Raw genomic sequence first — 27,075 nt, 5'->3', positions numbered from 1 at the left:
CGTCCACATGGGGATTCGCATTTTATCGGCATCATACTTTGCGTCGTCTGGTGGCCACGTCAATTGAAATTAGTCAGATTTGGTGTCAGAGGGACTTGATTAAGATACTCGTGAAATTGGAAAAATTTGATTAGACCGAGTAAAAGTACGAGAATTTAATTAGAGAAAATGCGTGGGTATAGAAAACAAAGAGCAAAATCTTAAAAAAAAAGACAAAATAAATTTATTGGTATCCTGGGGATAATTGTAAAGTTATTATCGTTAATTTATTCTCTAAAGTTGTGTTTGGTCGTCTAGATTTCAAGTCAAGATAGAACTAGATAAGATGGAACTGAATAAAGAGATTTTACTATTAGTGAATTGTAGTAATAGAGCGGATATATTCATATTCTACCCCGTTCAATGTTTGGTAGGAACTACCATATCAGTGTAAATGCACAAACAAAAATGGTAAGAATTTATCACAATTTATTGCTAAAGAAATAGAAATGCATAGAATCAATCCAAGATCATTATACGATCTAAACCTTAAATAGCAAAAAAGCTCATTGTAGCATATAGAATCGACTATAAGAAATGTAAACTAGTTACGACGCTATCGATGAGATAGATTAACCAAAGTAATGCCAAATCTAATAAGAGGATTTTTTACATTCGCAATCTTAAAAGGTATAGTGTTTTAACTCTTTCGCCACTTTTGTCAACTTCGATGTGAACTAAATAGTTACAAAAGAGGATGAGCTTTTCTGCTTTTGTGAAGTTTCGACATGAATAAGAGAATTACGGAAGAAAATGAGCTTGGATTCTCTTGCCAATTTCGCGAAGTTTTGACATGGACCAGAAAGTTACGTAAGAGTCGTGAAGTTTCGATGGGAATTAAAGCTACGGAAGAGAAGGAGAAGGAGAGGGTAGGGTCTTTGCGAAAATAATTTTTATACCATGGACATGAAAAGGTATAAAAGGAAATGGAAAAAAAAGCAAAATAAGAAAAAAAATCTTGACCATCCAATTGATGTAACGATGAGTTATTAAGGCAAAAAATTCAAAATGAAAAAAAAAATTCATTCTTAATTATCTTGAAAATGACATTGAAAGCGATTGACACATCAATTTTTTTTTTCTTGACAAGAGTGTTGACCAAAGTAAGTTTTTGGTCGTTTCTTCAGACTTTGAAAACGAAGGAAGGTTTTTTGGGACCATAGAAGCCGAACGTAATGCATGTCGTCATCTGCATAATATGTCGTGGCATCCGCATCCGATCCCGTCGCAAATACCATCTTTGCGTCCTCCAATGCGTTCAACGCTTTTGCAATTCGTGACCACCTTTAGACACCTACAACGGTGTATCGGTACATCGAAAAAGCTCAAGCTACACTTACAAGTTACAGCTAGAGGAACCATTTATGCCGTTGTAGAAAATAATTTGGACCAAAGGAAGGCAACAAGGATGATGTTATGTCCCGTTGGCAACAAGAAAATTAAAACCAATAAATACTAGGGTGAGCGTGGTCCGGACGGTTGGTTCCCAACATGGAACCGGGAACCGCCCACTAAGGACCGGTTCTAAAAAATTGGAACTAGTCCCACCAAGTTTCACGCAAATGGAGGTGAATGAGAGTGAGAGAGGGAGGCGATGAACGGTTAAAGGCGTGACCGTAAGTTGATGGGAATTGAGAATTGATCTTTAAATTAGGGATTTTATTGTTTTCATTTTTCTAAAAATGCTTTATTTTTTTTGTTGAAATTTTTCTAAAAAATTATATATATTACCGGTCCGGTCCGGGTGGGCGGATGGGCGGTTCTAACCTAGAACTGGAAACCGGACCAATACTCACAGGTCTTGTAAATTAGAACCAAGAACCGGATTGGTCCTCACGAGAACCGCCGGTTCCGGGCCGGTCCCGTCCCGTCCTAGGAGGTCCGGGTGGTTCCCAGTTCCTTTGCACACCCCTAATAAATACATAGGCTACGTTTGTTTTGCGAAAAATGAATGATTTGGAAAACATTTTTCGAAAAATGATCGCTTATATGATTTAGAAAATAAATGGTTAATACCACAAAAAAACCCTCAAACTGGTATACTTGCGACAAATTTACTGAAAACTAATTTTTTGACCGCTCAAAACCCCAAACTGGTACACCTGTGACAAATTTACCCTCTATTAGTTTCCGTTAAATTTTACTGTCAAATTGCTAAGTTGGATGACACGTGCCAGTTGACGGGTGTGCCAGTTTAGGGTTTTACCCCTCTGTTTGTCACAAATTTAGCAGTTTGTGGTTTTTCGTAATATTAATCCAATTTAACGAAGGGTAAATTTATCACAGGTGTACCAGTTTGGGGTTTTTCGTGGTATTAACCCAAAATTAAATTAATGGGAAATTTTTTTGTTGCCCACGAAAATAGTTAAGCATGGATTGTTATTTATGATGCAAAAAATTTTCATTGACTAATTTTTTAAAATGATATAAACAATCATTTTTCAAAAAATGTTTTTCAAATCACTCATTTTCCGAGAAACGAACACACGCTTTTTGCGGAAGATAAATGATTTGTTCTAAAAATGATAGCTCGTATCGCTTGAAATAGTCAGTCAATAAAAACATTTTATGCATACACATCTTGGTTGACGATGGAAATATTTTTTTGTTTATTCATTTTGTAAGCAATATAGACAATCATTTTTAGAAAAATATTTCTCAAATTCATTTATTTTTCGCGAAATAAATGAAGCCTTGAATGAATAAAATGGAATCGTCGATGTTAAATTAACGTCTCGAGTTTGAGCCCCTTATGGACCGGATCGAATGTTAATAAGGAGATTCCCGATTGCTACAGTAATAAGGAAGTCACCACTTTATCACACGAGGATTCCGTTTTCTTTTCTTTGTTTGACTGACTCTTAATCTCTTTGGGGGCCACTCTCTTAATTAGAGTTTTGTGGGGACTGTCGTTGATAGGTGGAAAAAGATAAGAGGACTCGGTTCTTGAAGTCGGAACAATGGACTTGGAAGTTGGAGAAGGATTAACAACGAGCCGCACGAGAATTTTAGGAAAAAAAAAAACGAGCCGCACGAGGAGTGGGAAAACTGTCCAAAAAGTCGTAAACTTCTTATTAGTTTTGCCAATTCGGTCTTGAACCTTTTGATTTTGCCATTTTAGTTTTAAACCTTTTGACAATTTGCCAATTGAGTCCATCCGACCAATTTACCCCTGAAAATACTTACGTGGATTCCCGGTCAACGTCGACCGGCCTACGTGGTCGGACCGGCCCTAACGTGGACGCCGAACATCAAACCGGCGTCGTTTGTATGCGTTTCAGTGCGGAGCCCTTCTTGTCCCAAATCAAAACGGCGACGTTCTTTTCTTCTTCGTTTCAATGCGTTTCAACAAAAGGAAAAAGTGTCCAAATCAGTTCGCTCAACTCCAAAAAAATCCTTTTGTTTTATCCCTAAATCGATTGATCACGTTGAGGACTCATCAATCTTGCGCGAGGATCTCTGGGGATATCCCGCGAGCAGCTCGCGAGCGATACAAACAATCATTTTTCTAAAAATGTTTTCCAAATCACTCATTTTCCGCGAAACGAACACACGCTTTTTGCGGAAGATAAATGATTTGTCCTAAAAACGATCGCTCGTATCGCTTGAAATAGTCAGTCAATAAAAAAAAATTTATGCATACACATCTTGGTTGATGATGGAAATATTTTTTTGTTCATTCATTTTGTAAGCGATATAGACGATCATTTTTAGAAAAACGTTTATCAAATTCATTCATTTTTCGCGAAACAAACGAAGTCTTGGTTGAATAAAATGGAATCATCAATGTTAAATTAACGTCTCGAGTTTGAGCCCCTTACGGACCCGATCGAATGTTAATAAGGAGATTCCCAATTGCTACAGTAATAAGGAAGTCACCACTTTGTCACACGAGGATTCCGTTTTCTTTTCTTTGTTTGATTGGATCTTAATCTCTTTGGGGGCCACTCTCTTAATTAGAGTTTTGTGGGGACTCTCGTTGATAGGTGGAAAAAGATAAGAGGACTCGGTTCTTGAAGTCGGAACAATGGACTTGGAAGTTGGAGAAGGATTAACAACGAGCCGCACGAGAATTTTAGGAAAAAAAAAAAAAAACGAGCCGCACGAGGAGTGGGAAAACTGTCCAAAAAGTCGTAAACTTCTTATTAGTTTTGCCAATTCGGTCTTGAACCTTTTGATTTTGCCATTTTAGTTTTAAACCTTTTGACAATTTGCCAATTGAGTCAATCCGATCAATTTATCCCTGAAAATACTTACGTGGATTCCCGGTCAACGTCGACCGGCCTACGTGGTTGGACTGGCCCTAACGTGGACGCCGAACATCAAACCGGCGGCATTTGTATGCGTTTCAGTGCGGAGCCCTTCTTGTCCCAAATCAAAACGGCGACGTTCTTTTCTTCTTCGTTTCAATGCGTTTCAACAAAAGGAAAAAGCGTCCAAATCAGTTCGCTCAACTCCAAAAAAATCCTTTTGTTTTATCCCTAAATCGATTGATCACGTTGCGGACTCATCAATCTTGCGCGAGGATCTCTTGGGATTTCCGCGAGCAGCTCGCGAGGGACCCTGACGACGATGATTTGGCGGATTGCAATTCTGATTCTTCGATTATAGTAAATTATTTACTGTTGGCTCTCTTCGGTGGATGCAGATACCGATACTCGGACAAAATCACGTAAACCTCTTGTGTCCTTCATCGTTCCTCGTTTTGTTTCTTCGGTGCTTTTGCATTAACTTAACTCGCAAAATCCCGGTTAGCTTCCACGTTTATATCACAAGAGTGGTCTACTCGAGCATATATGGTATGACTGAAACATAAAATGGCTATGTAATAAAACTAAAAGGGGAAATGACACAAATAGTCCCTGAACTTTGGCCCAATGTGCATTTTGGTCCATGAACTTTTAATTTGTTCAATAAAGTCCATAAACTTTAATCTAATGTGCAATGTGGTCCCTGAACTTTTGGTACATGTTCAATTCAGTTCCTGAACTTTTGGTACATGTTCAATTCAGTTCCTAAACTGTATGAAAATGTTCAATGCAGTCATTTCCATTAATTCAAGTCAGGGACTACATTAAATATTTTCACATAGTTCAAGGACTAAATTGAACATGTACCAAAAGTTCAAGAATGACATCGAACAAATTAAAAGTTCATGGACCATATTGAACATTAGCTTAAAGTTCAAGGACTACATTGAACAAATTAAAAGTTCAGGGATCAAATTGCATATTGGGCTAAAGTTCAGGGACTGTTTGTATCATTATCCCAAACTAAAATTAACAACTTAGCATAGGAGTTCTAAAACAACCCTCTTAATTTTCCATAAAGCAATAAACAGTGAGCCAATTTGGCCTCGCTGCACATGCAAATTGGCTAGAGACAGCACGCGTTTTCAGGAGGTTTCTATGGATAATTGTGCCAAACGTGTCGTCATCTGCAAACACAAGAAGTTTCTATGCACAATAGTGCCAAAACGTAATGCATGCCGTGAGCTCGCGAACAAGAATATGTATGTCTCTCTGCGTCTCCAGAAGGAAAGTCGTGATCTTTCCTGTTTCCAAGTCTTACCCCCCATCAACATGTCAAACGCATCTTTTGGGTCAAGAACAGGAAGACTTGTATGTCCAGGAGATTAAATAACTCAAGAAAAGCCAGTGGCGGTTGGCTTAGCTAGTAAGGATCGGACATTTTGTGTTTGATCGTGCTTAGGTTCGATTCTTGCTACTTACGGTCTCTCGTTAATAAGCGAAATGCAAGTCCGCTATAAGTCCTCAAAGTATTGCTGCGACATGCCCTTATCTTGAAATGGAGTAATCTCCCATCCGCCTAAACTTCTTGTTACCCAAAAAAAAAAAATTACTCACAAGATAATGGGTTAATACCAAGGAAAACCCTAAGCTAGTATATCTGTGATAAATTTATCTCAAACTAATTTTTGGATCATAAAAAACCTCAAACTGATACACCGATGACAAATTTACCCAAAACTAATTTTTGGGTCATTAAAACTCCCCAAATTGATACACTAGTAACATATTTTTCCTCCATTAGTTTCCGTCAAATTTTACCGTGAAATTGCTAAGCTGGATAATAATTCAATTGACATGGCAAGTTCACTTAGAAATCCATATTAGTTTAGAGTAATTTGTCACGAGTGTACCAGTTTGGGAATTTTGGTGATACAAAAATTAATTTGAGATAAATTTGTCACGGGTGTATCGTTTGGGATTTTTCGTGATATTAATCAAAGATAATTATGATTTATGAGTTCAAGGCATGCCAAGAGTTGATAAAAAAATTTTAGGTCATAATTCAATTAGGTTTTCAGTGGGCTTCTCAACTCAAGATGGGTTTGTGGATCATTCACAAAACCTATCAGACTGGCAAGCTTAGACTTTCAGATTTAGGGAGTCCCGGTCAAAAAAACAAAAAGACTTAGGAGGTCAATGTACATGCAAACGACCTATAAAATCTTGGGGGAGAAATCGAGAAAATTAACACGAAACTTCAAAAAATACAGTTCGTCATAAATGAAACTGGCACCAAATACCGTTGGCCCTCCCTCTACCCATTAGAGATGTGCAAAACGGATTGCCCAAACCAGGAACTGTCCGGAGCAAACCAAACCAATCGGTTTGGTTCGGTTTCCGAGAGTGTCAATCGGTTCCTAGTTCCTAAAAGTAGAATCGGTGTCCGAGCGGTCTAGTTCCTAGTTCCAAGGGAGAATTGGACCGGCCCGACTACATTTTTTTTTTATTGCCTCAAAAAAATTAGTAATATATGAACTAAACTCACGTACAATGCTTTCTCCTTATCAACGCACCACAATGACTCTTCACTCATCGTTGCTTCTATCAATATCTTATGATTTGTCACTCTCTCTTTTTGTGGTGGAAAAAAATAAAAAAGTGATCAGTTCCATTAGACCAAATCAGACTAAGAACCAATCACCCCTATTGTCCATGGAACCTAAGACGGATCTGGGGTTTAACCTAGACCCAATCCGATAAGTCGTTCACTAAAGTATGATCCCTATTTTAAAAACTTAAAATTACTTGAATAGTTTTGGAACCCTCGGAAAGAAAATTAATCATAATCAAACTTAGTTTGTCAAACCCTAATTTCATATTTTGGGACTATTACATCTTAAAGTTATAAGATGGCTTGACAATATCGTGATAGTGCAATTTGTGGCCAATTTTCTTGTTTGAAATCTGGAAACCACGTGCGATTCGAAGAAATGATCGTGGCAACAAATTCGAGGTGGTTGATTCTACAATTAGTGGTGACATACTACATGTTTCGAGAGTACTATGATGAGCGCCAATTAGATTACGATGCCCAACTGCATTATTTAGCCCGAATAGCGGTTTATTCCCAAAATCGCGATGCGTTATAATCAAAAGTCATTGAGACGGATTTTGAATAGGATGATTTGTCCCAAACGGCTCCTACATGCAACTGTGAGAATAAATCCAAGAGTGTATCACTCAAACGGTACGACCGGTTTAACCACTAGAGATATTTAGTTAGAATTTGATTCTCAGGGTCAACAAATTTCGAGAACAAATGGGGAGATCATTTAAAAGTTCCCGCATATAAGTCATACCTCCAAAACCTAAGATTAAAGCCACGACACTGTCCATATTCGCCATCTCATAATCAAGTCTCTGTCCTAAAAATGCAAAATAGCTCTTGACATTCTAACAAAGTGAGAATGGTTTTCCAATTTCCACCCACCAAGAAGAAAAATTAGCCTCAGCCTCAGCCAGGGCATGATGGTAATTTACTTTATACACCTTTCTACCGAGTTACCCGGATAGTGTTTACATTTTGTCATTCCATTTCTCTTCTCTTGCTCTTACGTTCGTCTTTGTATTCATGAGCATTATCTATATAGTCATAATGTATCTGTAGTTTGATTTGCCTTCTTTGTTTGTCTGCTGTTATAATGTCTTACGACTCTACTTCTTGTTCTGTATCACCGATTTCAGGAACTAAGGTCTCATATGTAGTCTCATCCTCTTTACTTCTGAGGTCTCCGAAGTCTCCATATGAAACTCCACCTCACTATTAACACTGTGATCCATGTGCTTTGTTTGTAGTGTCTCAAGGCTACTTTGTCAAAGCATAGCAATTTCATCAAAGATCACGTTTCTGCTAACTAGAAAACCGGTTGATTTAGGATCAGTGCACCGCAGCCACCATATACATAACCGAAAAATACACACTTCTTCCTCCTTGGCTCAAGCTTGCCATCACTTGCATGAGCATACACATGACATCCAAATACTCGTAATCCAGTGTAGTCAATAGGTTTGCTCGGCCTCAAGTCTTCTACTAGATAGTAGACAATGGAGATCGATTAACTAGGTAATAAGCCAGGTTCACTACTTTGACCCTATATTCCTTACTTAGTCCCGCATGTGAAAACATTCACCGAGCTCACTCGTATTAAATTTATGTTCTTCTGCGATGCCATATGGTTGTGGTGTCCTGGGCACGGTGTAGTGTCTCAAAATCCGCTATTCGCGGCAAAACTCAATAAAATTTACACTTGACCTATTTACTGGACCACTTCTTAATCAATGCCTTAAACTTCTTGAAATGATTGAATACCTCATATTTGTGCTCAGGAAGTATACCCATACCTTCCTCAAATGGTCATCAATAAATCCCAAAATATATTGAGCACCTCCCTTTGAAGGAACCAAAGTCGGGTCTCGGACGTTTGAATGAAGTAGAATGAATAGTTGTATTAAATTTAATCCGGTGTTGTTTCCCAAAGATGTAGTGCTCACACAAGTCCAACTTCTCTGTCTTATGACCTTTCAACAACCCCCTCTCACTCAACATCGTCAAACCCTCATTCGTGTGCCCCAACCGCATATGCCATAACCGAGTCAAGTGTGAGTTTGACTCACCTTATGAAACTACAACAACTCCTTCACGGTTTCTCCTAGTAGATAATAAAGAGGATTTCCTTCTCTTTCATCATTTTCATGGCACATGAGAGATCTTAACCAGTTCACCTTCAATGGTATACTTACACCCGATATCATCAAGTTGAATTGTTGACTTTATAAATATTTTCCTAGGTTGGGAAAAAAGAAGTTACTTCAATATTTAGGCTTTTTTTTTAATTAAACTTCTATATTTTCAATTTATCTTAAATCCTTCAACTTTCACCAATTTTCTGATCAAATCCTTCCGCCACCCAATTTGCCCGAGTCCAAAGGACGTGGCCCTTGGACGACGTCATAGCATAGAATGCATAAAAATTTCCGGCGTGGATGTCCATGTGAGAGTCCATATCGGCTAAATTTCATCCACGTTATACTCATGTTGCCCACATTTGCCAAAATTTTCCGCACACATCCACGTGGGGATTCGTACATTATCCGCATCACACTTTGCGTCATCTGATGGTCACGTCAACTAAAATTAGTCGGATTTGGTGTCAGAGGAACTTGATTAAAATACTCGTGAAAGTAGAGGGATTTGATTAGACAAATTACAAATATGAGAATTTAATTAGAGAAAATGTGAGAGTATAGAAAACAAAAAGCAAAATCTTAAAAAAAAAGACAAAATAAATTGATTGGGATCCTGGGGATAATTGTAAAGTTATCTTCGTTAAATTATTCTCTAAATATTAAAGGAGCTCATTGTAACATTCTGGAGTCATAGAATCGACTACAAGAAATGTAAACTAGTTACGACGCTATCAACAAGCTAGATTAACAAAAAAAAAATGCTAGATCTAATAAGAGAGAAAAAGCATGATTATTCACATTTGCAATCTCGAAAAGTATAGTGTTTTGACTCTTTCGTCACTTTCGTCAAATTTCAGTGTGAACTGGATAGTTACGAATGAGAAGGAGCTTCAATTTTCTTACTACTTTTGTGAAGTTTCAACCTGAATCAAAGAATTACAAAAGAAAATGAGCTTCGATTCTCTCGCCATTTTCAATGGGAATTAAAGATACGGAAAAGGAAGAGAAGGAGAGGGTAGGGTCTTCCAAAAAATAATTTGTATACTATGGACATAAAAAGGTATAAAAGGAAATGGAAAAGAAAGCAAAATAAGAAACAAATCTTGCCCATCCAATTGGTGTAATGACGAGTTATTAACGAAAGAGAAAAAAATATTGGCGGGTAATATGAAATTCTTGTTTCTCGAAAATTGAATTCCAAAATGAAAAAAATTCGTATTTAATTTTCTGGAAAATGAGATTGAAAATGGTTAATACCCCGAAAAATCCCAAACTGGTACACTTATAACAAATTTACCCAAAATTATTTTTTTGACCACCAAATAATGAATTTATCCCAAACTAATTTTATTACCACAAAAAACTCTAAACTGGTACACTTGAGATAAATTTACCATGAAAACCATAAATTGATAAATTTGTGACAAATAAAGGGATAAAACCCTAAACCGGTACACACGTTAATTGCCACGTATCATCCAATTTAGCAATTTGATAGTAAAATTTAACGGAAACTAACAGAGGGTAAATTTGTCATAAATGTACCAGTTTTGGATTTAGTTTGGGATAAATTTATCACAGATAGAGTAATTTTGGGTTTTTTGTGGTAATAACTCGATTGAAAATGATTGACATATCAAATTTGTTTTTCTTGACAAGAGTGCTGACAAAAGTGAGTTTTTTGCCAACGTTGGCATGGTGTTGTCGTTTTTTCAGACTTTGGAAACGAAGGAAATCAGCTTGAGATAGCACACGAGGTTAGGAAGGTTTTTTAAGACAATAGAAGCCAAATGTAATGCATGTCGTCATCTGCAAACACGTCTTCGCATCCGATCCCGTTGCCAATATCATCTTTGCGTCCTCCAATGTGTTCCACGCTTTTACAAGTCGTGACTTCATTTAATGAGCGTCCATTCACCAACTACCACAAAAGATTTTTAGACACACCTAAAATGGTACACGTGGAAAAGCTCGAGCTATTCTTACAGCTAACGGAACCATTTATGCCGTTATGAAAAGGGAATAATAACATAAATGATCCATAAACTTTGATCTAATGTGCAATATGATCCATGAACTATATGAAAATGTTCAATGTCGTTATTCTATTAATTCAATATTAGAGGCAGCATTGAACATTTTCCATGCAATCTAGGGACTAAATTGAACTTATACCAAAAGCTCAAAAAATCACGTTAAATAAATTAAAAGTTGAGGTACCATATTGCACATTGGGCGAAAGTTCAGAAATCACATTGTATATCGAACCAAAATTCAGGAACCATTTATGTCGTTTTCCCTATAGAAAATAGATTGGACCAAAGGAAGGACAACACTTGTCATATTTTATCCTGTTGGCGACAAGAAAATTAAAATCAACAGTTACATGGGTTAAGTTTGTTTTGCGGAAGATAAATGATTTGGAAAATATTTTCCTAAAAATAATCGCTCGAAATAGTCAGTCAATGAAAAATATTTTCATTATCGACAACAATTTATGCATAAAACATATTGGTTGACGATGAAATTATTTTTTTATTAATTCGTTTTGTAAGTGATATAGGCAAGCTATCATCTTTAGGAAAATATTTTTCAAATTCATTCAATTTCTGCAAAACGAACAGAGCCTTGGATGAATAAAATGGCATCATCGATGTTAAATTAATATGTCGAGTTCGATCTTGTTACGGAACCGATAGAATGTTAAAAAGGAGACACCCGATTGATACAGTGATAAGGAAGTCACCACTTGCTACATAGAGAGATCACATGAGGATTCCGTTTTCTGTTCTTTGTTTGAGTTTTGTGGCACTCGCCTTCATTGGTGGAAAAAGATGAGGAGAGAATCACTTGCGGAGATACGTGCCAATTTCAATTGGCACGAGGACTGGGTTCTTGAATCCGTAACAGTGGACTTCAACAAGTATTAAAAACGAGCCGCACGAGAAGAAGCCGAACAGAGGGACTCACGATGGACGCATGAAGAGATACGAGCACTCAAGCTGTGAGTTTTACATCCAAATTGAGCTGTTTTTATTTGTAATCACTTTGCGTTTTGGTATAATTTAGGTGCGGGAAACGTTCAAGTGCCGTGAGCGATCATAACTCTGATCCTCCGATTACGATGGATTATTTGCTGCCGGCTCTCCCCGTGTATGTAGGTACCGATACTCGGACCAAACCACGTATATTTTCGGCGTCCTTTATCGCTCCTCCTCTTAATTTTCCATAAAGCAATAAACAGTAAGCCAATTTGCGTTGCTACACATGTAAGTTAGCTAGAGATTGCGCTTCTGATTGGGGCCGCCCCGTTTGTTCAAATACAGGTTGACAAAACTGCGTTCCTTATTTTAACGTGTCGGTGCCTGCACGCCCAGCCCCCAATTAGCGAGAAAGTTTTTCTTCTCTCTCCCTGGGGAATATCCCCACGTTTTACGTCCCATAGTTCAAACGAACCATTTTTAGGACGTGCATAGGTCCATTGAAGCCATAATAGTGGACTCCAAGAAGGATTAAAAACAAGTGGTACAAGAAGAAGCCGAACAGGAGTCTCGATGGACACACGAAGAGATTCGAACACTCGATTTTGTTATGTGAGTTTTACATTCAAATTGAGCTATTTTTATTTGTAAACACTTTGGGTTCGGGTATAACTCGAGCGCAGTGAGCGATTGTAACTCTAATCCTCCGATTACAGTGGATTATTCGCTGCCGGCTCTTCCCGTAGATGTAGGTATTGATATTCGGACCGAACCACGTAAGTTTTCGATATCGTTCATCGTTCCTCCTCTTACTTTTCCACAAAGCAATAAACAGTAAGCCAATTTGCGTTGCTACACATGCAAATTAGTTAGAGACAGCACACGCTTTCGGGATGGTTCTGTGGACAATAGTGCCAAACGTAATGCATGTCATCATCTGCAAATACAAGAAGTTTCTATGGCCAATTGTGCCAAAATGTAATGCATGCCGTCATCTGCGAACAAGAATATGCATGTCACCCCGCATCTCCAGAAGTACGCACAATAAAAAAAACCAGAAGCAAAGTCGTGATCTGAATTTGCTGTTTCCAAGTCGTACCCCTCAACATGTCAAACGCATCTTTTGGGTCAAGAACAGGAAGACTTGTATGATCAGGAAATTAAATAACTCAAGAAAAGCCAGTGGCGGTTGGCTTAGCTAGTAAGGATCGGACATTTTGTATTTGATTATGCTTAGGTTCGATTCTCGCTGCTTAGGGTCTCTTGTTTATAAGCGAAATGCAAGTCCGCTGTAAGTTCTCAAAGTCGGCATGCAACATGCCCTTATCTTGAAATGGAGTAATCTCCCCTCCACCAAAACTTTTTGTTACAAAAAAAAAAAACAACTTAAAAGATAATGGGTCAATACCACAAAAAACCTTAAATCGGTACGTCTGCGACAAATTTATCTCAAACTAATTTTTGGGTCACTAAAAACTCTAAACTGATACACTTACGACAAATTTATCCCAAAGTAATTTTTGGGTCACCAAAAATCCCAAATTGGTACACTCATAACATATTTACCCTCCGTTAGCTTCCATTAAATTTTACGGTGAAACTGCTGAGTTGGATGACACATTGACATGATAAGTCCACATGAAAATCTATATCAGTTTAGGGTTTTTCGTAAAAATCAATCCAAAGATAATTATGATTTACCGGTTACAAGGCATGCAAAGAGATGATAAATTGATAAGGTTTAATCAGGCTGTCGACCCGTCCTAATTCAATTAGGTTTTCAGTGGGCTTTTCAACTCAAGATGGGTTTATGGTCGGTCCATTCACAAAGCCTATTAGACAGTGGTGGCGAACTTAGACTTTTTAGATTTAGGAAGTCCCGGGCAAGAAAACAAAAGGACTTCCTAGGTCAAGGTCAATGTACGTGAATGACTTGTAAAATCTTGGGGGCAGAAATTAAGAAAATCAACACGAAACTTCACCAAATACAGTTCGTAGTAAATGGAACTAGCACCAAATACCCTTGTGCCTGCCTCTTCCCATAGAGCTTGAGACGGATCTGGGGTTTAACCTGATATGTGACCCAAATCCAATAAGTCGTTCGCTAAAGTATGATTACTATTGTAAAAACTCAAAACTAATTGGGTAGTTTTGGAACCCTCAGAAAGAAAATTGATCACAACCAAACATAGTTTGGTCAAACCCTAATTTCATAGTTTGGGACTAATTGATCTTAAAGTTAAAAGATGGTTCGACGATGTTATGATAGTGCATTTTGCGACCGATTTTTTTGTTCATAATCTAAAAACCACATATGTCTCGAAGGAATGATTGTGGCAACGAATTCGAGGTGGTTGATTTTATAATCAATGGTGGCATACCGCACGTTTCGAGAGTATAGCGATGAGCACCGATTAGATTATGGATGCCCGGCTGCATTACCTAGCCCGAATTGCGATTTATTCCCAAAACTAGGATGTGGGGTAATTGAAAGTTATTGAGACGGATTTGGAATCGGATGATTCATCCCGAACGGCTCCTACAAGCAACCATGAGAATAAATCCAAGAAAGTATTAGTCAAATGGTACAGCCAGTTTAACCACTAGAGATTTTTAGTTAGAATTTGATTCTCATGGTCAACAAATTTAGAGAACAAATGGGGAGATTATTCAAAAGTTCCCGCATATAAGTCATAGATTCAAAACCTAAGTTAAAGCCACGACACCATCCACATTGACTGATTCATAATCAAGTCTCTATCCTAGACATGCAAAAAAAGCTCTTGAGATTCTGACAAATTTTAGAATGGCTTTCCAATTTCCATCTACCAAAAAGAAATATCAGGCTAATACCTCAGCCTCAGCTAGGGCATGATCGTAATTTATTTTATATTCCTTTTTTTACCGAATAACCTGGATAGTGTTCAAATTTTGTCGTTCGATTTCTCTTCTCTTGCTCTTGTGTACGTCTTTGTATTCATAAGTATCCTTTATATAATCATAACGTACCAGTGATTTTGATTTGCATTCTTTGTCTGTCTGCTACTATATTGTCTTGTGACTCTGCTGATTGTGACATGATTGACTTCAGGAACTGAGGCATCATTTGTAGTCTCAACTTCTTTACCTTTGAGGTCTCCGGAGTCTCCACCTCACTACTAAAATCTTGATCTATGTACTCTGCTGGTAGTGTCTCAAGACTTCTTTGTCAAAGCATAGCAATCTCGCCAAAGGTCACGTCTCCTGGTAATGTCTCAAGACTCTTTTATCAAAGCATAGCAATCTCGCCAAAGATCACATCTTTGCTGACTAGAAAACTGGCTGATCTATCTAGGATCAGTGCACCACAACTAGCAGCCTTTCAAACCACTTTTTCGCCTGGAGCTCAAGCTTGCCATCACTTGCATGGCATACGCAGGACATCCGAATGGTTGTAATACGGAGTAATCAATAAGTTTTCCCAACCAAACTCTCTCAAGAGTCTTCTACTAGATAGTAGACGATGGAGATTAATTATCTAGGAAACAAGCCAGATTCACTACTTTGGCCCCAAATTCCTTACCTAGTCTTGCATGTAAAAACATGCACTGAGCTCACTCATATTAAATTTACCTTCTTCTGCGATGCCATTTGGCTTTGGAGTCCTGGGCATTGTAGTGTCTCACAATCCTCTCTTTCTGTCAAAATTCGATAAAATTCCTACCATAGAGCTTCATGTTGTTATTGGTTCTATGGCACTTGATCTGTTTATCTGACTATCTCTTAATCAGTGCCTTAAACTTCGTGAACCAATTAAACACCTTGAATTTGTGCTCAAGAAGTATACCCATACCTTCCTCAAATAGTGATCGATATATCCCAGCATATATTGGGCAACTCCTTTTGAAAGGAACCATAAACAGGCCTAAGACGTCTAAATGATTGTGTTTAACTGGTTGTTTGATCGAATGAATAGTTGTATTAAATTTAATCCGATGTTGCTTCCCAAAGACGCAGTGCGCTCACACAAGTCCAGCTTCACTGTCTTATGACCATTCAACAACCCCTTCTCACTCAACATCGCAAAACCCTCACTTGTGTGCCTAACCCATATGCCATAATCGCGTCAAGTCTAAGTCTGACTCATCTGTTGAAACTGTAACAACTCCTTCATAGTTTCTCTTATTAGATAATAGAGAGGATTTACTTCCCTTTCATCACTGTCATGGTACACAAGAGATCTTCACTAGTCCACCTTCAATGGTATACTTACACTGTGTCCCTAGAAAAATAAGGTTATTCTTTAACTCAAGTATAGTGTGTGCACTACCCATTCATACATCAAAATCAAAATTGTTCATATTCCCACAATCTTGCAAGCTGCCTTTGTAACATTCTGGATTCTCGATCCTTTTCCCGGGATTTATGAAATGAATATTTTGGCCAATGCACTTATAGTGAGATCTTACCCGGAACCGCGCATTCACGGGATGCTAACCTTAGGGGTAAGGCCATTACGGGATTGAGTTCGCACGACCAAAGAACTCGACCTTGGTTCGACCTTCGACCAAAAGGATTGACGAGGGAATGTTTTGGGCCAACAGAGAGCGATCTAATTGATTGATCGTATCCGAAGGGAACTAGTGACAAACCCTCGCAATTATATGACAATCGAGGTCGCCTTGGTTCGAGCAAACTTAAACGTGATTTGACTTAGTATCGATCATGGGTCGAGAGCGCGTAATCCCAACGAGCCACCCGTTAGCAAGAGATAAGCTAAAGTCGCGATTGTTCGATCCTAGTCATTTCTTGGAATTCGAGCCCGGGAATCGAGAATTTTGAAAGTGACAATTTTGAGCGGCCGATGGCGTTTTTGGCTTGGCCAACCTTGGGGCCACCCATTTCTGCAAAAAAATTGATTTCGGTTCGGGACCGAAAAAAAATTACCATTTTGCCCCTCAAGACTTCAATGCCGATTTTCGAGGGCGTAAGTGACTATTTTGCGAGGCCGACACCATTTTTGAGTGGCCACATATATTTGAGGTTGTTATAGCCGAAAATTGGAATTTCGGTCCGAAATTGAAAAATTACCATTTTGCCCCTAGGCTATTTTGGGGTATTCCGAATTTTGGGCAATTTTGGGGATTAAATTAATTATTGTTTCAGCCCAATAATGCAAATTTAGTTGGACCAAATTACCCCTAGTTAAGTTGATGTGGATTAATGTGAGCCAAGTATTAAGGGGCAAAGTTGGAATTTTGGAAATGGGGTCAAACTTCCTTGGACCAAATTTATTAGCTTTGTTTCTTGCTCATCTACTTCACCGGCCATTTCCCCTGTTCTCTTTCTCTCCCTCACGATCAGTCCCTCTCTCTCATTTTCCTCTCCATTTCCCGCCGGTCATCCCCTCCTCCGTTCGGGCGTGATCGCCGATCGCCGAGCACGCGGCCGCCGCTCCGCCGTTCGCTGCCTGGCCGCCGGCGATGCTGCTGGGCCGGCTGTTCCAGCTTCTGTCCAGCCCGTTTGTTCCGTCTTTCTAAAGTAAGTGACTTTCCCAAACGTTACCTAGGACCTCGGGTATTGTTAGACACGTTTAGGACTCGATTTAGGTGAATTTAGTGGCTGTTTTGGGACTGTGATGAGGGCTGAGTATTTGGTGGTTGTGGACTGGTTTGGCGATGGAAAATGCGAGGTTTGGGAGGTTCGGATAGGGCCGTGATGATATGGAACGATTACGGTTTGAATCCGTGAGCTTTGGTGTGATTCTCGGATTCGTGACTACTGTACCCGTCCGGTTTACTATTTTTGTGGAGAATTTTGAGGGCCGAATTTGAGGAAGTTTTCTGCATGAAAGTTGCTCCCAACATCTTGAAGTATAACATGTTTTAAATTTGGAATTGTTGGAGGCCATTTGGGTCGTACGAAAACCCATTTTCAGACCATATTGAAACCGTCCGGAACACTATTCATCCCGACCTTCTTGTCTGGTCAAATTTTTATAAAATTTTCCAGATTTATTTTCAATAAACTTCCTTCACAAAAGTTGTTGGCGACTTTCTTTTCTATAACATATAAAAATTTCAAAGCTTTTCAAGGTGATTTGGGTGTTGAAAGAAATGTATTTTGAGGACAAAACAGTCTGTTAGAGCGAACTGATTTTGGTCTGATTTCGAGGAACAAAAAGGCATAGTTGCAGATTGAACCGGATTTTGTGTTCTTCATAAGAAATGTTTATCAAGATATTTTTTCTTTATGATACATCCAAAATTTAGAATTTTTGGAGTTCGTATATGCGATCGTATGGTTTGTGATTGTTGGTTGATTCTGGATTGTGTCTTGGGCTGAATGTGGCGTGATTGTGTGCCGAGAGTGTGTGGCCATGAGGCGTGATGGTGTGATTGCGCATTGAGTTCGCGTGCCAAGCACGGGTGATCTTGTGGTGTTCATGTGGCGAGAATGTGTATTTGTGAAGTGTATGTGAAGTGTGCGATTGTGTGTGGCCGTGTGTATATGTGGACGTGTGGTATGTGTGGTATGACTGGAACGATGATACGAGATGATTGGAATGGTTGGAAAAGTGATACCCTGAGGCGTGTTCGTTTACGCGGGGTAGGGTCCGTCCTGAAGCGTGTTTGTTTACGCGGGACGATGCCGTCCCGGACGAGGTGACGATGCCCGGCCCGACGGGGTGACGATGTCTGACGAGGTCAGAAGACCGTTGGCATGATGCGTTTTACGCGGGCGCGGTCGAAGGCAAGTTGAGGTGTAGGATTCCGTCCTGAGGCGTGTTCGTTTACGCGGGACGATGCCGTCCCTGACGAGTTGACGATGCCCGGCCCGACGGGGTGACGATGCCTGACGAGGTCAGAAGACCGTTGGCCTGATGCGTTTTACGCGGGCGCGGTAGTGGTGGAAAGGTTGGGAGTAAGCTGGACTTGGTCGGACTTGTGAGGACTGCGAAAGTTGACGCATGGTGTGAGTTAGTGTGCGAGTGTGTTTGTATCGCGTGTCATAGCACGCGATTATGGGGTAAAAACTGCTAGGCATGGTATGGGACGTGCCCAAGTGGGTTTTGCCTTATAATCGAGGCACGCGCGCGACTGTGATGTATTACTGTGGTATGTTGGCTGTGTTGTTATCTAACGTGCAGGAACGTGCGTGATGGATCCCAGGTAGGATCGTATGTGTTTGTTAGTTTGGTTGATTGTTATGTGTTGTGCGTGTTTCTTCTGGCGGTACGTGAGAGCCTATGTGGGGTTTGGGGTTGTACACTTATTGAGATTCGTCTCATAGTTGTATAATCCACAGTTTCAGACCCCCAGCCGTAAACCCAGGAGGCCCGCCTCCTCTTTTTGGAGTTTGAAGAGCCGCCCATGGTGCCCAGTAGAGCTGCAGGTGATCCTCAGGAGCAGATTGGAAGAGGGCGACCAGTAGTTTCCCCCTAGGGTATTTTAGGGGTTGCGCAAAATAGATCGATCAATAGTGAAGTTAAGTTAACCAAGCCATCTGATCCTTTTTGTTATGTTGGTGGTTGTGAATGCTTGTTCGCTAAGCTCGTGTATAATACGAGGTTTGTATGCTTGGTGTAGTGGTATTGTATATGAGTGAGTGTTGTTGATATTTGACTGTCTTGTGGAGCTACCCCATCGTCGTCTTTTTAGTCAGGGGTTTTTATATTCGCTTCCGCATGTGTTTCTGATGTTTGGGTTGGGTCGGCGATGTTCCTGGGACATCGCAACCATTCGACCGCAGAGGGAGATGTCGCGTGCTCGATGGGGCTCGGGGCGTGACATTCCCGTTTGAATTGGTATCAGAGCAAGGTTAGCTCGATATCAGTAAGGTCGAGACCTGGAGTGATAAGGAGCGACGACTTCGGGGTAGTCAGTTAGGGAGCCCTTCGTAAAATGCATGTTTATGTTGATTATGCATGTCCTGTGAGTACGCGCCTGTGGTTGCTGAGTGGTTTATTGTGGTTGTGATGTTGAATGAGACGAAGGTGCGGCAGGACTTGAGGTGAGTATGAGAACCTTGTTGGTTGTCTGGCGATGTTGACTTGATGTTGTGTGATTGGTTTAATGGTTGGGTGTTGAGTGTTGGTTGTCGAGTTTTGTGCCTAGAGCTTGGACTAGTATAGTTGGCCTAGGTCCCTAATACCCGTATGGAATTATAGCAAGTAGGAGAGTGGTAGGAAGCTGATACAATGAGCAGTGAAGGAAGAGGTGTAGGAAGAGTCCCAAGAAGGGAAGTAGGAAGAGGAACAAGAGGTGGAGGTCGTGCTCGAGCTAGAGCTGTAGAGGACCTAGATATGGGTGCTAGAGCGGTAGAAAACCCTGGAGTTAATGCTGGAGCTGCAGTGGACCCCAGAGTTGATGTTAGACCGGTGGAAGATCCACGTATGGAAGGAGTCCTCAGAGTATTAGAGAGGATTGGAAATATGTTGGACAGGCAAGCTCAAGAGCGAGAGAATGCGATCGCCCCAGCTGCTGAGGCTGCAGTTGCTGTAGTTAATGAGAATGCTGGTAATGGAATTGGGAACCGACAGATGCATCAGATAGTAGAACAATTTCTGAAACTGCAACCACCCAAGTTTGAAGGAGTAGGGGATCCGGAAGCTGCTTCTAAATGGGTTGAGGAGTTGGAAAAAGCTTTCGCTTTGTTGGGGTGTACGGAAGCCGAGAAAGTGACGCTGGCAGTGTATCAGCTTCAGGGTAATGCGAACGATTGGTGGAAAGCCACGCAAGGCCGAGTATTCCCCGCGGGTGTGGATCAGAATTGGACGGCCTTTGTTCAGGCTTTTAATGAGAAGTATTTTTCGGTGAGCGCACGAGAAAGAAAGATGACAGCTTTTCTTAGACTGCAGCAGAATCAAATGACCGTGGATCAATATGAGGCAGAATTTGCCAAATTGTCTAAGTTCGCGCAGAGAATGGTAGAACATCCTGAGGATAAGGCGCGAAGGTTTTGGGATGGATTGAGGGCTGATATTCGCAGCCAAATGCTACTGGTGAATTTGAGGACATATGAAGAATTGTATGAGAGGGCTCAGGCTATTGAGTAGGATATGACGGATAGAGTTGATCCGGGGGCGTCGCACTCGTTTGTGTCTGCTCGATATATTAAATTGGCTGGATTGAAACTGTTTTTAGAAGTGCAGGCGTGTGTGACTGCACCGTTGAGAAATGAGGTATGCGTGTTGTTAGGGTGCTTAGATTGTGAAATTGTGATTGGTGGTGTAGGAAGCTGGATAAATTTGGCTGATTCGACTACGTATGATTTGATTCGATTGTGGGCATGAATTGGTTAGTCAAACGGAATGTTGTAGTGGATTGTCTGTGGATCTGACGAATATTGAGACAGTTACTGAGTGTTCGAGGATGGAATTTGGAAGTTTTGGGGATGACGTGTGTGCCCGGTGATTTGGAGCTTAAGAAGGGATTTTATTGGGAACTTATAGGAGCAGTTATTGTATTCATCCGGGAGCACGAAAATATGCCAGAAATTTTGGTAGCATTGTTGGTGGAATGAAGCGGGAGAAAGGAAGAAAGAAACGTCATCACCCCCATTCGTTGGATGATTGCGTATTGTTGCAAATTTCGAGGACGAAATTTTTATTAGGGGGGAAGAATTGTAACATTCTGGATTCTCTATCCTTTTCCCGGGATTTATGAAATGAATATTTTGGCCAATGCACTTATAGTGAGATCTCACCCGGAACTGCGCATTCACGGGATGCTAACCTTAGGGGTAAGGCCATTACGGGATTGAGTTCGCACGACCAAAGAACTCGACCTTGGTTCGACCTTCGACCATAAGGATTGACGAGGGAATGTTTTGGGCCAACATAGAGCGATCTAATTGATTGATCGTATCCGAAGGGAACTAGTGACAAACCCTCGCAATTATATGACAATCAAGGTCGCCTTAGTTTGAGCAAACTTAAACGTGATTTGACTTAGTGTCGATCACGGGTCGAGAGCGCGTAATCCCAACGAGCCACCCGTTAGCAAGAGATAAGCTAAAGTCGCGATTGTTCGATCCTAGTCATTTCTTGGAATTCGAGCCCGGGAATCGAGAAATTTGAAAGTGATAATTTTGAGCGACCGATGGCGTTTTTGGCTTGGCCAACCTTGGGGCCACCCATTTCTGCAAAAAAATTGATTTCGGTTCGGGACCGAAAAAAAATTACCATTTTGCCCCTCAAGACTTCAATGCCGATTTTCGAGAACGTAAGTGACTATTTTGCGAGGCCGACACCATTTTTGAGTAGCCACATATATTTGAGGTTGTTATAGCCGAAAATTGGAATTTCGGTCCGAAATTGAAAAATTACCATTTTGCCCCTAGGCTATTTTGGGGTATTCCGAATTTTGGGCAATTTTGGGGATTAAATTAATTATTGTTTCAGCCCAATAATGCAAATTTAGTTGGACCAAATTACCCCTAGTTAAGTTGATGTGGATTAATGTGAGCCAAGTATTAACGGGCAAAGTTGGAATTTTGGAAATTGGGTCAAACTTCCTTGGACCAAATTTATTAGCTTTGTTTCTTGCTCATCTTCTTCACCGGCCATTTCCCCTGTTCTCTTTCTCTCCCTCACGATCAGTCCCTCTCTCTCATTTTCCTCTCCATTTCCCGCCGGTCATCCCCTCCTCCGTTCGGGCGTGATCGCCGATCGCCGAGCACGCCGCTACTTGCTCCGCTCGCTCAGCTTCCGGCTGGCACGGCCGCCGGCGATCTTGCTTCTTCTTCTTGGGCCGGCTGTTCCAGCTTCTGTCCAGCCCGTTTGTTCCGTCTTTCTAAAGTAAGTGACTTTCCCAAACGTTGCCTAGGACCTCGGGTATTGTTAGACACGTTTAGGACTCGATTTAGGTGAATTTAGTGGCTGTTTTGGGACTGTGATGAGGGCTGAGTATTTGGTGGTTGTGGACTGGTTTGGCGATGGAAAATGCGAGGTTTGGGAGGTTCGGATAGGGCCGTGATGATATGGAACGATTACGGTTTGATAACGATTACGGTTTGGTAACGATTACGTTACCTTCTTGTTTGGTCAAATTTTTATAAAATTTTTCACAAAAGTTGTTGGCGACTTTCTTTTCTATAACATATAAAAATTTCAAAGCTTTTCAAGGTGATTTGGGTGTTGAAAGAAATGTATTTTGAGGATAAAACAGTCTGTTAGAGCGAACTGATTTTGGTCTGATTTCGAGGAACAAAAAGGCATGGTTGCAGATTGAACCGAATTTTGTGTTCTTTATAAGAAATGTTTATCAAGATGTTTTTTTATGATATATCCAAAATTTAGAATTTTTGGAGTTCGTATATGCGATTGTATGGTTTGTGATTATTGGTTGATTCTGGATTGTGTCTTGGGCTGAATGTGGTGTGATTGTGTGCCGAGAGTGTGTGGCCATGAGGCGTGATGGTGTGATTGCGCATTGAGTTCGCGTGTCAAGCACGGGTGATCTTGTGGTGTTCATGTGGCGAGAATGTGTATTTGTGAAGTGTATGTGAAGTGTGTGATTGTGTGTGGCCGTGTGTATATGTGGCCGTGTGGTATGTGTGGTATGACTGGAACGATGATACGAGATGATTGGAATGGTTGGAAAAGTGGTACCCTGAGGCGTGTTCGTTTACGCAGGACGATGCCCTCCCGACGAGGTGACGATGCCCGGCCCGACGGTGACGATGCCCGACGAGTGCGAGAGGTCGAAGACCGTTGGCCTCGATGCGTTTTACGCGGGCGCGGTAGTGGTGGAAAGGTTGGGAGTGAGCTGGACTTGGTCGGACTTGTGAGGACTGCGAAAGTTGACGCATGGTATGAGTTAGTGTGCGAGTGTGTTTGTATCGCGTGTCGTAGCGCGCGATTATGGGGTAAAAACTGCTAGGCATGGTATGGGACGTGCCCAAGTGGGTTTTGCCTTATAATCAAGGCACGCGCGCGACTGTGATGTATTACTGTGGTATGTTGGCTGTGTTGTTATCTAACGTGCAGGAACGTGCGTGATGGATCCCAGGTAGGATCGTATGTGTTTGTTAGTTTGGTTGATTATTATGTGTTGTGCGTGTTTCGTCTGGCGGTACGTGAGAGCCTATGTGGGGTTTGGGGTTGTACACTTATTGAGATTCGTCTCATAGTTGTATAATCCACAATTTCAGACCCCCAGCCGTAAACCCAGGAGGCCCGCCTCCTCTTTTTGGAGTTTGAAGAGCCGCCCATGGTGCCCAGTGGAGCTGCAGGTGATCCTCAGGAGCAGATTGGAAGAGGGCGACCAGTAGTTTCCCCCTAGGGTATTTTAGGAGTTGCGCAGAATAGATCGATCAATAATGAAGTTAAGTTAACCAAGCCATCTGATCCTTTTTGTTATGTCGGTGGTTGTGAATGCTTGTTCGCTAAGCTCGTGTATAATACGAGGTTTGTATGCTTGGTGTAGTGGTATTGTATATGAGTGAGTGTTGTTGATATTTGACTATCTTGTGAAGCTACCCCATCGTCGTCTTTTTAGTCAGGGGTTTTTATATTCGCTTCTGCATGTGTTTCTGATGTTTAGGTTGGGTCGGCGATGTTCCTGGGACGTCGCAACCATTCGACCGCATAGGGGGATGTCGCGTGCTCGATGGGGCTCGGGGCGTGACAGCCTTATTCCCCATAAAAACTCTATCATTATTTCCATTTTGGTAAGTAGTAAACCACTTCCTATGAGGCATCATATTACACACCCCGACTCCAGCACCCATTCGTTACCTAACAAGTCGGTAGTCACACACAAGACGGCTTCGGCTTCACTGGTGCTCTCTTTGGCAATGTTAATCGCACAACTTGTGACATTTTCCCTAAGACACCTAATTTTTCACCAAGGTTTGATTTGAATTGGTTCGGAAGAAAACCTCGATCTAATTTTTCACCAAGGGCAACATTGAATCATGCTCTATAAGAGCTTTGCAACAACATCCAGTTGCCCAAATCAGTAGGTCGAATCACAAGACATCGTAACTTTTAAGCATAGTCGTTGAATCTCAAGAGCATCTAGAAAGTTGTAATTTTCTAAGATCAGGCAATCATATCGCAAAGACCTGCTCGTAAGCTTATTGATGAAAGTTTTATCGAGGGATAAATCATGACTTTTTTCAAGAGCTATTCGATCAGCTCAGATCCACGAAAATCACTTTTCGAAATTCGTAGCACAGTTTGGGAAAGTCAACATTGCTAGCTTTATGCGGAAGCAAAAAATTCAAGTTGGTATCAAGGTCAAACTTTTGACTTAATTTTTTTTTTGCCCTTAGTATTGACTGTACTATTACACAAAACACCTTAAAAATTTGAAATATTTGCATGTTTGTGTTTAAAGTAGTTTGAAGTCATGAGTTTCGAAATTTAAAATTGATTTTCGTGTGGATACGGAAGTCATAAGTCGTCTTTAGATGCCAAAAACAAGCAGATTACAAAAGGAGCTTTCCTCTGACAAGGTAATTTCCTAGTTGGCTTCAACTTTTTGTCAACTTATCTTCTGTTGAGTATGTTTAACTCGGAAGATGTACTACGCTACATTCGTCCATGCGTTATGATTGATCTTCAAATAATTATTTTGGCTTGCAATTCGAATCGTCATATTCATACTCCCAAAATATCTTTGGATTAGTAATAAATACTTTAATTCATCAAATAAAAGAAATTTCCGTCCATCTATATATTAGACTAATCATTATTTTTAACCCACTATGCTATATATCCATAAAAATAGGGGCGTAAAAAATACCTGAACCAGATCGAATTGAACCAAAACACTTTAATAGGGTAAAAACGTTTTGGGTCTTTTAGATTCGGATCCTTCCGGTTCAGGAAATATGTAAATAAAAAAAAGAAGGGTATAAAAGTAGTTTCGGTTTGGTTTGGGGAATCGAAAGCGAACACTATACATCGTCTCCCTCCCAGAGAATGTCCTTCAAGAGAGTATCCTTCCCTGATGCCTATCGCACCTCGATCAGAACCTCGGTCTCCCTCTGTCTCACCATTGCGCCACTGCCCATCGTACCATGTTATTACAGTGAAACTGGTCCTTGATCTTGTCGGCAAGGCCTCCCTTGGGCTCGACCTTGTGCTTGTCCTTCTTGTGCTCGTCTTGCTTGTGGCCTCCTCCTCCCATGTGGAAGGTCTCTTCGATCTTGTGGAAGAATCCTCGCATTTCTTTGTTATTTCTCTCTCTGTATGGTTCGATATGTTCAGAGCGGTTCGGGTATTATATAAATCCGAACTGACTGATCGAACGGAACCATTGGCACCCCCGAATCTAAGAGAAGTAAACACTACTCTTTAGGTTTGTCTTTAACTGTTGTTGTAACACACGACCACTGTTACAACTTCCCACTGTCCCTTCTCGCGTGGTCCCACTCGCAAAGTGACGTGACAAACACTTTATCAATTCATCCAAAACCCACAAAACAATAGGAGTGGTTCGCAACTTGCCAAATAGTAAAAAATTATGTTCTTTTACTTTCAGAATTAATTTGAAAACAAAAATTCGTTTGTTAAAATTTTTGTGTCCAGATACAAATTTGCAAAAAATTATTCTCAGAATCAGTTTTAGAACAGAATTAAGAAGAAAAAAAAAATAATTTATTGATTCTGGAACAATTTTTCCATTTCTGACTCTTCTTGGTTTTCTTCTTTCTTTTTTATTTGTTCTTCATCTTCTTCTCGGCCCGCCACCGGCGACCGGCGACCGGCCAGGGTTAGTGAGGGCGGCGAGGCGACGGCGAGGTCGAGCCTAGCCTGGCCAAGGTGAGGCCGACCTCACCGTCACAGGGGGGTGGCGACGACGAGGTTGGCCTAGCCAAATCTGGGCGAGGTTGACCTCGCCGTCATGGGGGGTGGCGACGGCCAGTTCGGCCTCGCCTTGGCCGGGCAAGGTTCGGCCTTGCCAGATCTGGCCGAGGTCGAGCCTCGCCCGGCCATGGCGAGGCCGATCTCGCTGGCCTTGCGCCGGCGCCGGCGACCGGCCATGGCCAAGGAAAAAAAGAAAAAAAAAGAAATATTAAAAAATTCAAAATATCATTAATAAAAAGATATTTTGTGTAGTTAC

The 27,075-nt window shown here is 40.8% G+C and overlaps 1 protein-coding gene across 1 annotated transcript; it reads left to right on the top strand.

Annotated features, from left to right (window-relative positions):
* The first annotated feature begins 20,393 nt into the window (after positions 1-20,393).
* LOC115669129 (uncharacterized) lies at positions 20,394-21,056 on the top strand. The gene has a single exon (XM_030590435.2). The coding sequence runs from the start codon at positions 20,394-20,396 to the stop codon at positions 21,054-21,056; it is 663 nt and encodes a 220-aa protein (XP_030446295.2).
* The last annotated feature ends 6,019 nt before the right edge of the window (positions 21,057-27,075 follow it).

The sequence above is a fragment of the Syzygium oleosum genome, unplaced genomic scaffold (genome assembly GCF_021117445.2).
Source record: "Syzygium oleosum isolate NSW1041296 unplaced genomic scaffold, Sole_v2.1 Sole_v2.01, whole genome shotgun sequence".
NCBI lineage: Eukaryota > Viridiplantae > Streptophyta > Magnoliopsida > Myrtales > Myrtaceae > Syzygium > Syzygium oleosum.
This window is presented reverse-complemented; position numbering and strand designations above follow the sequence as displayed.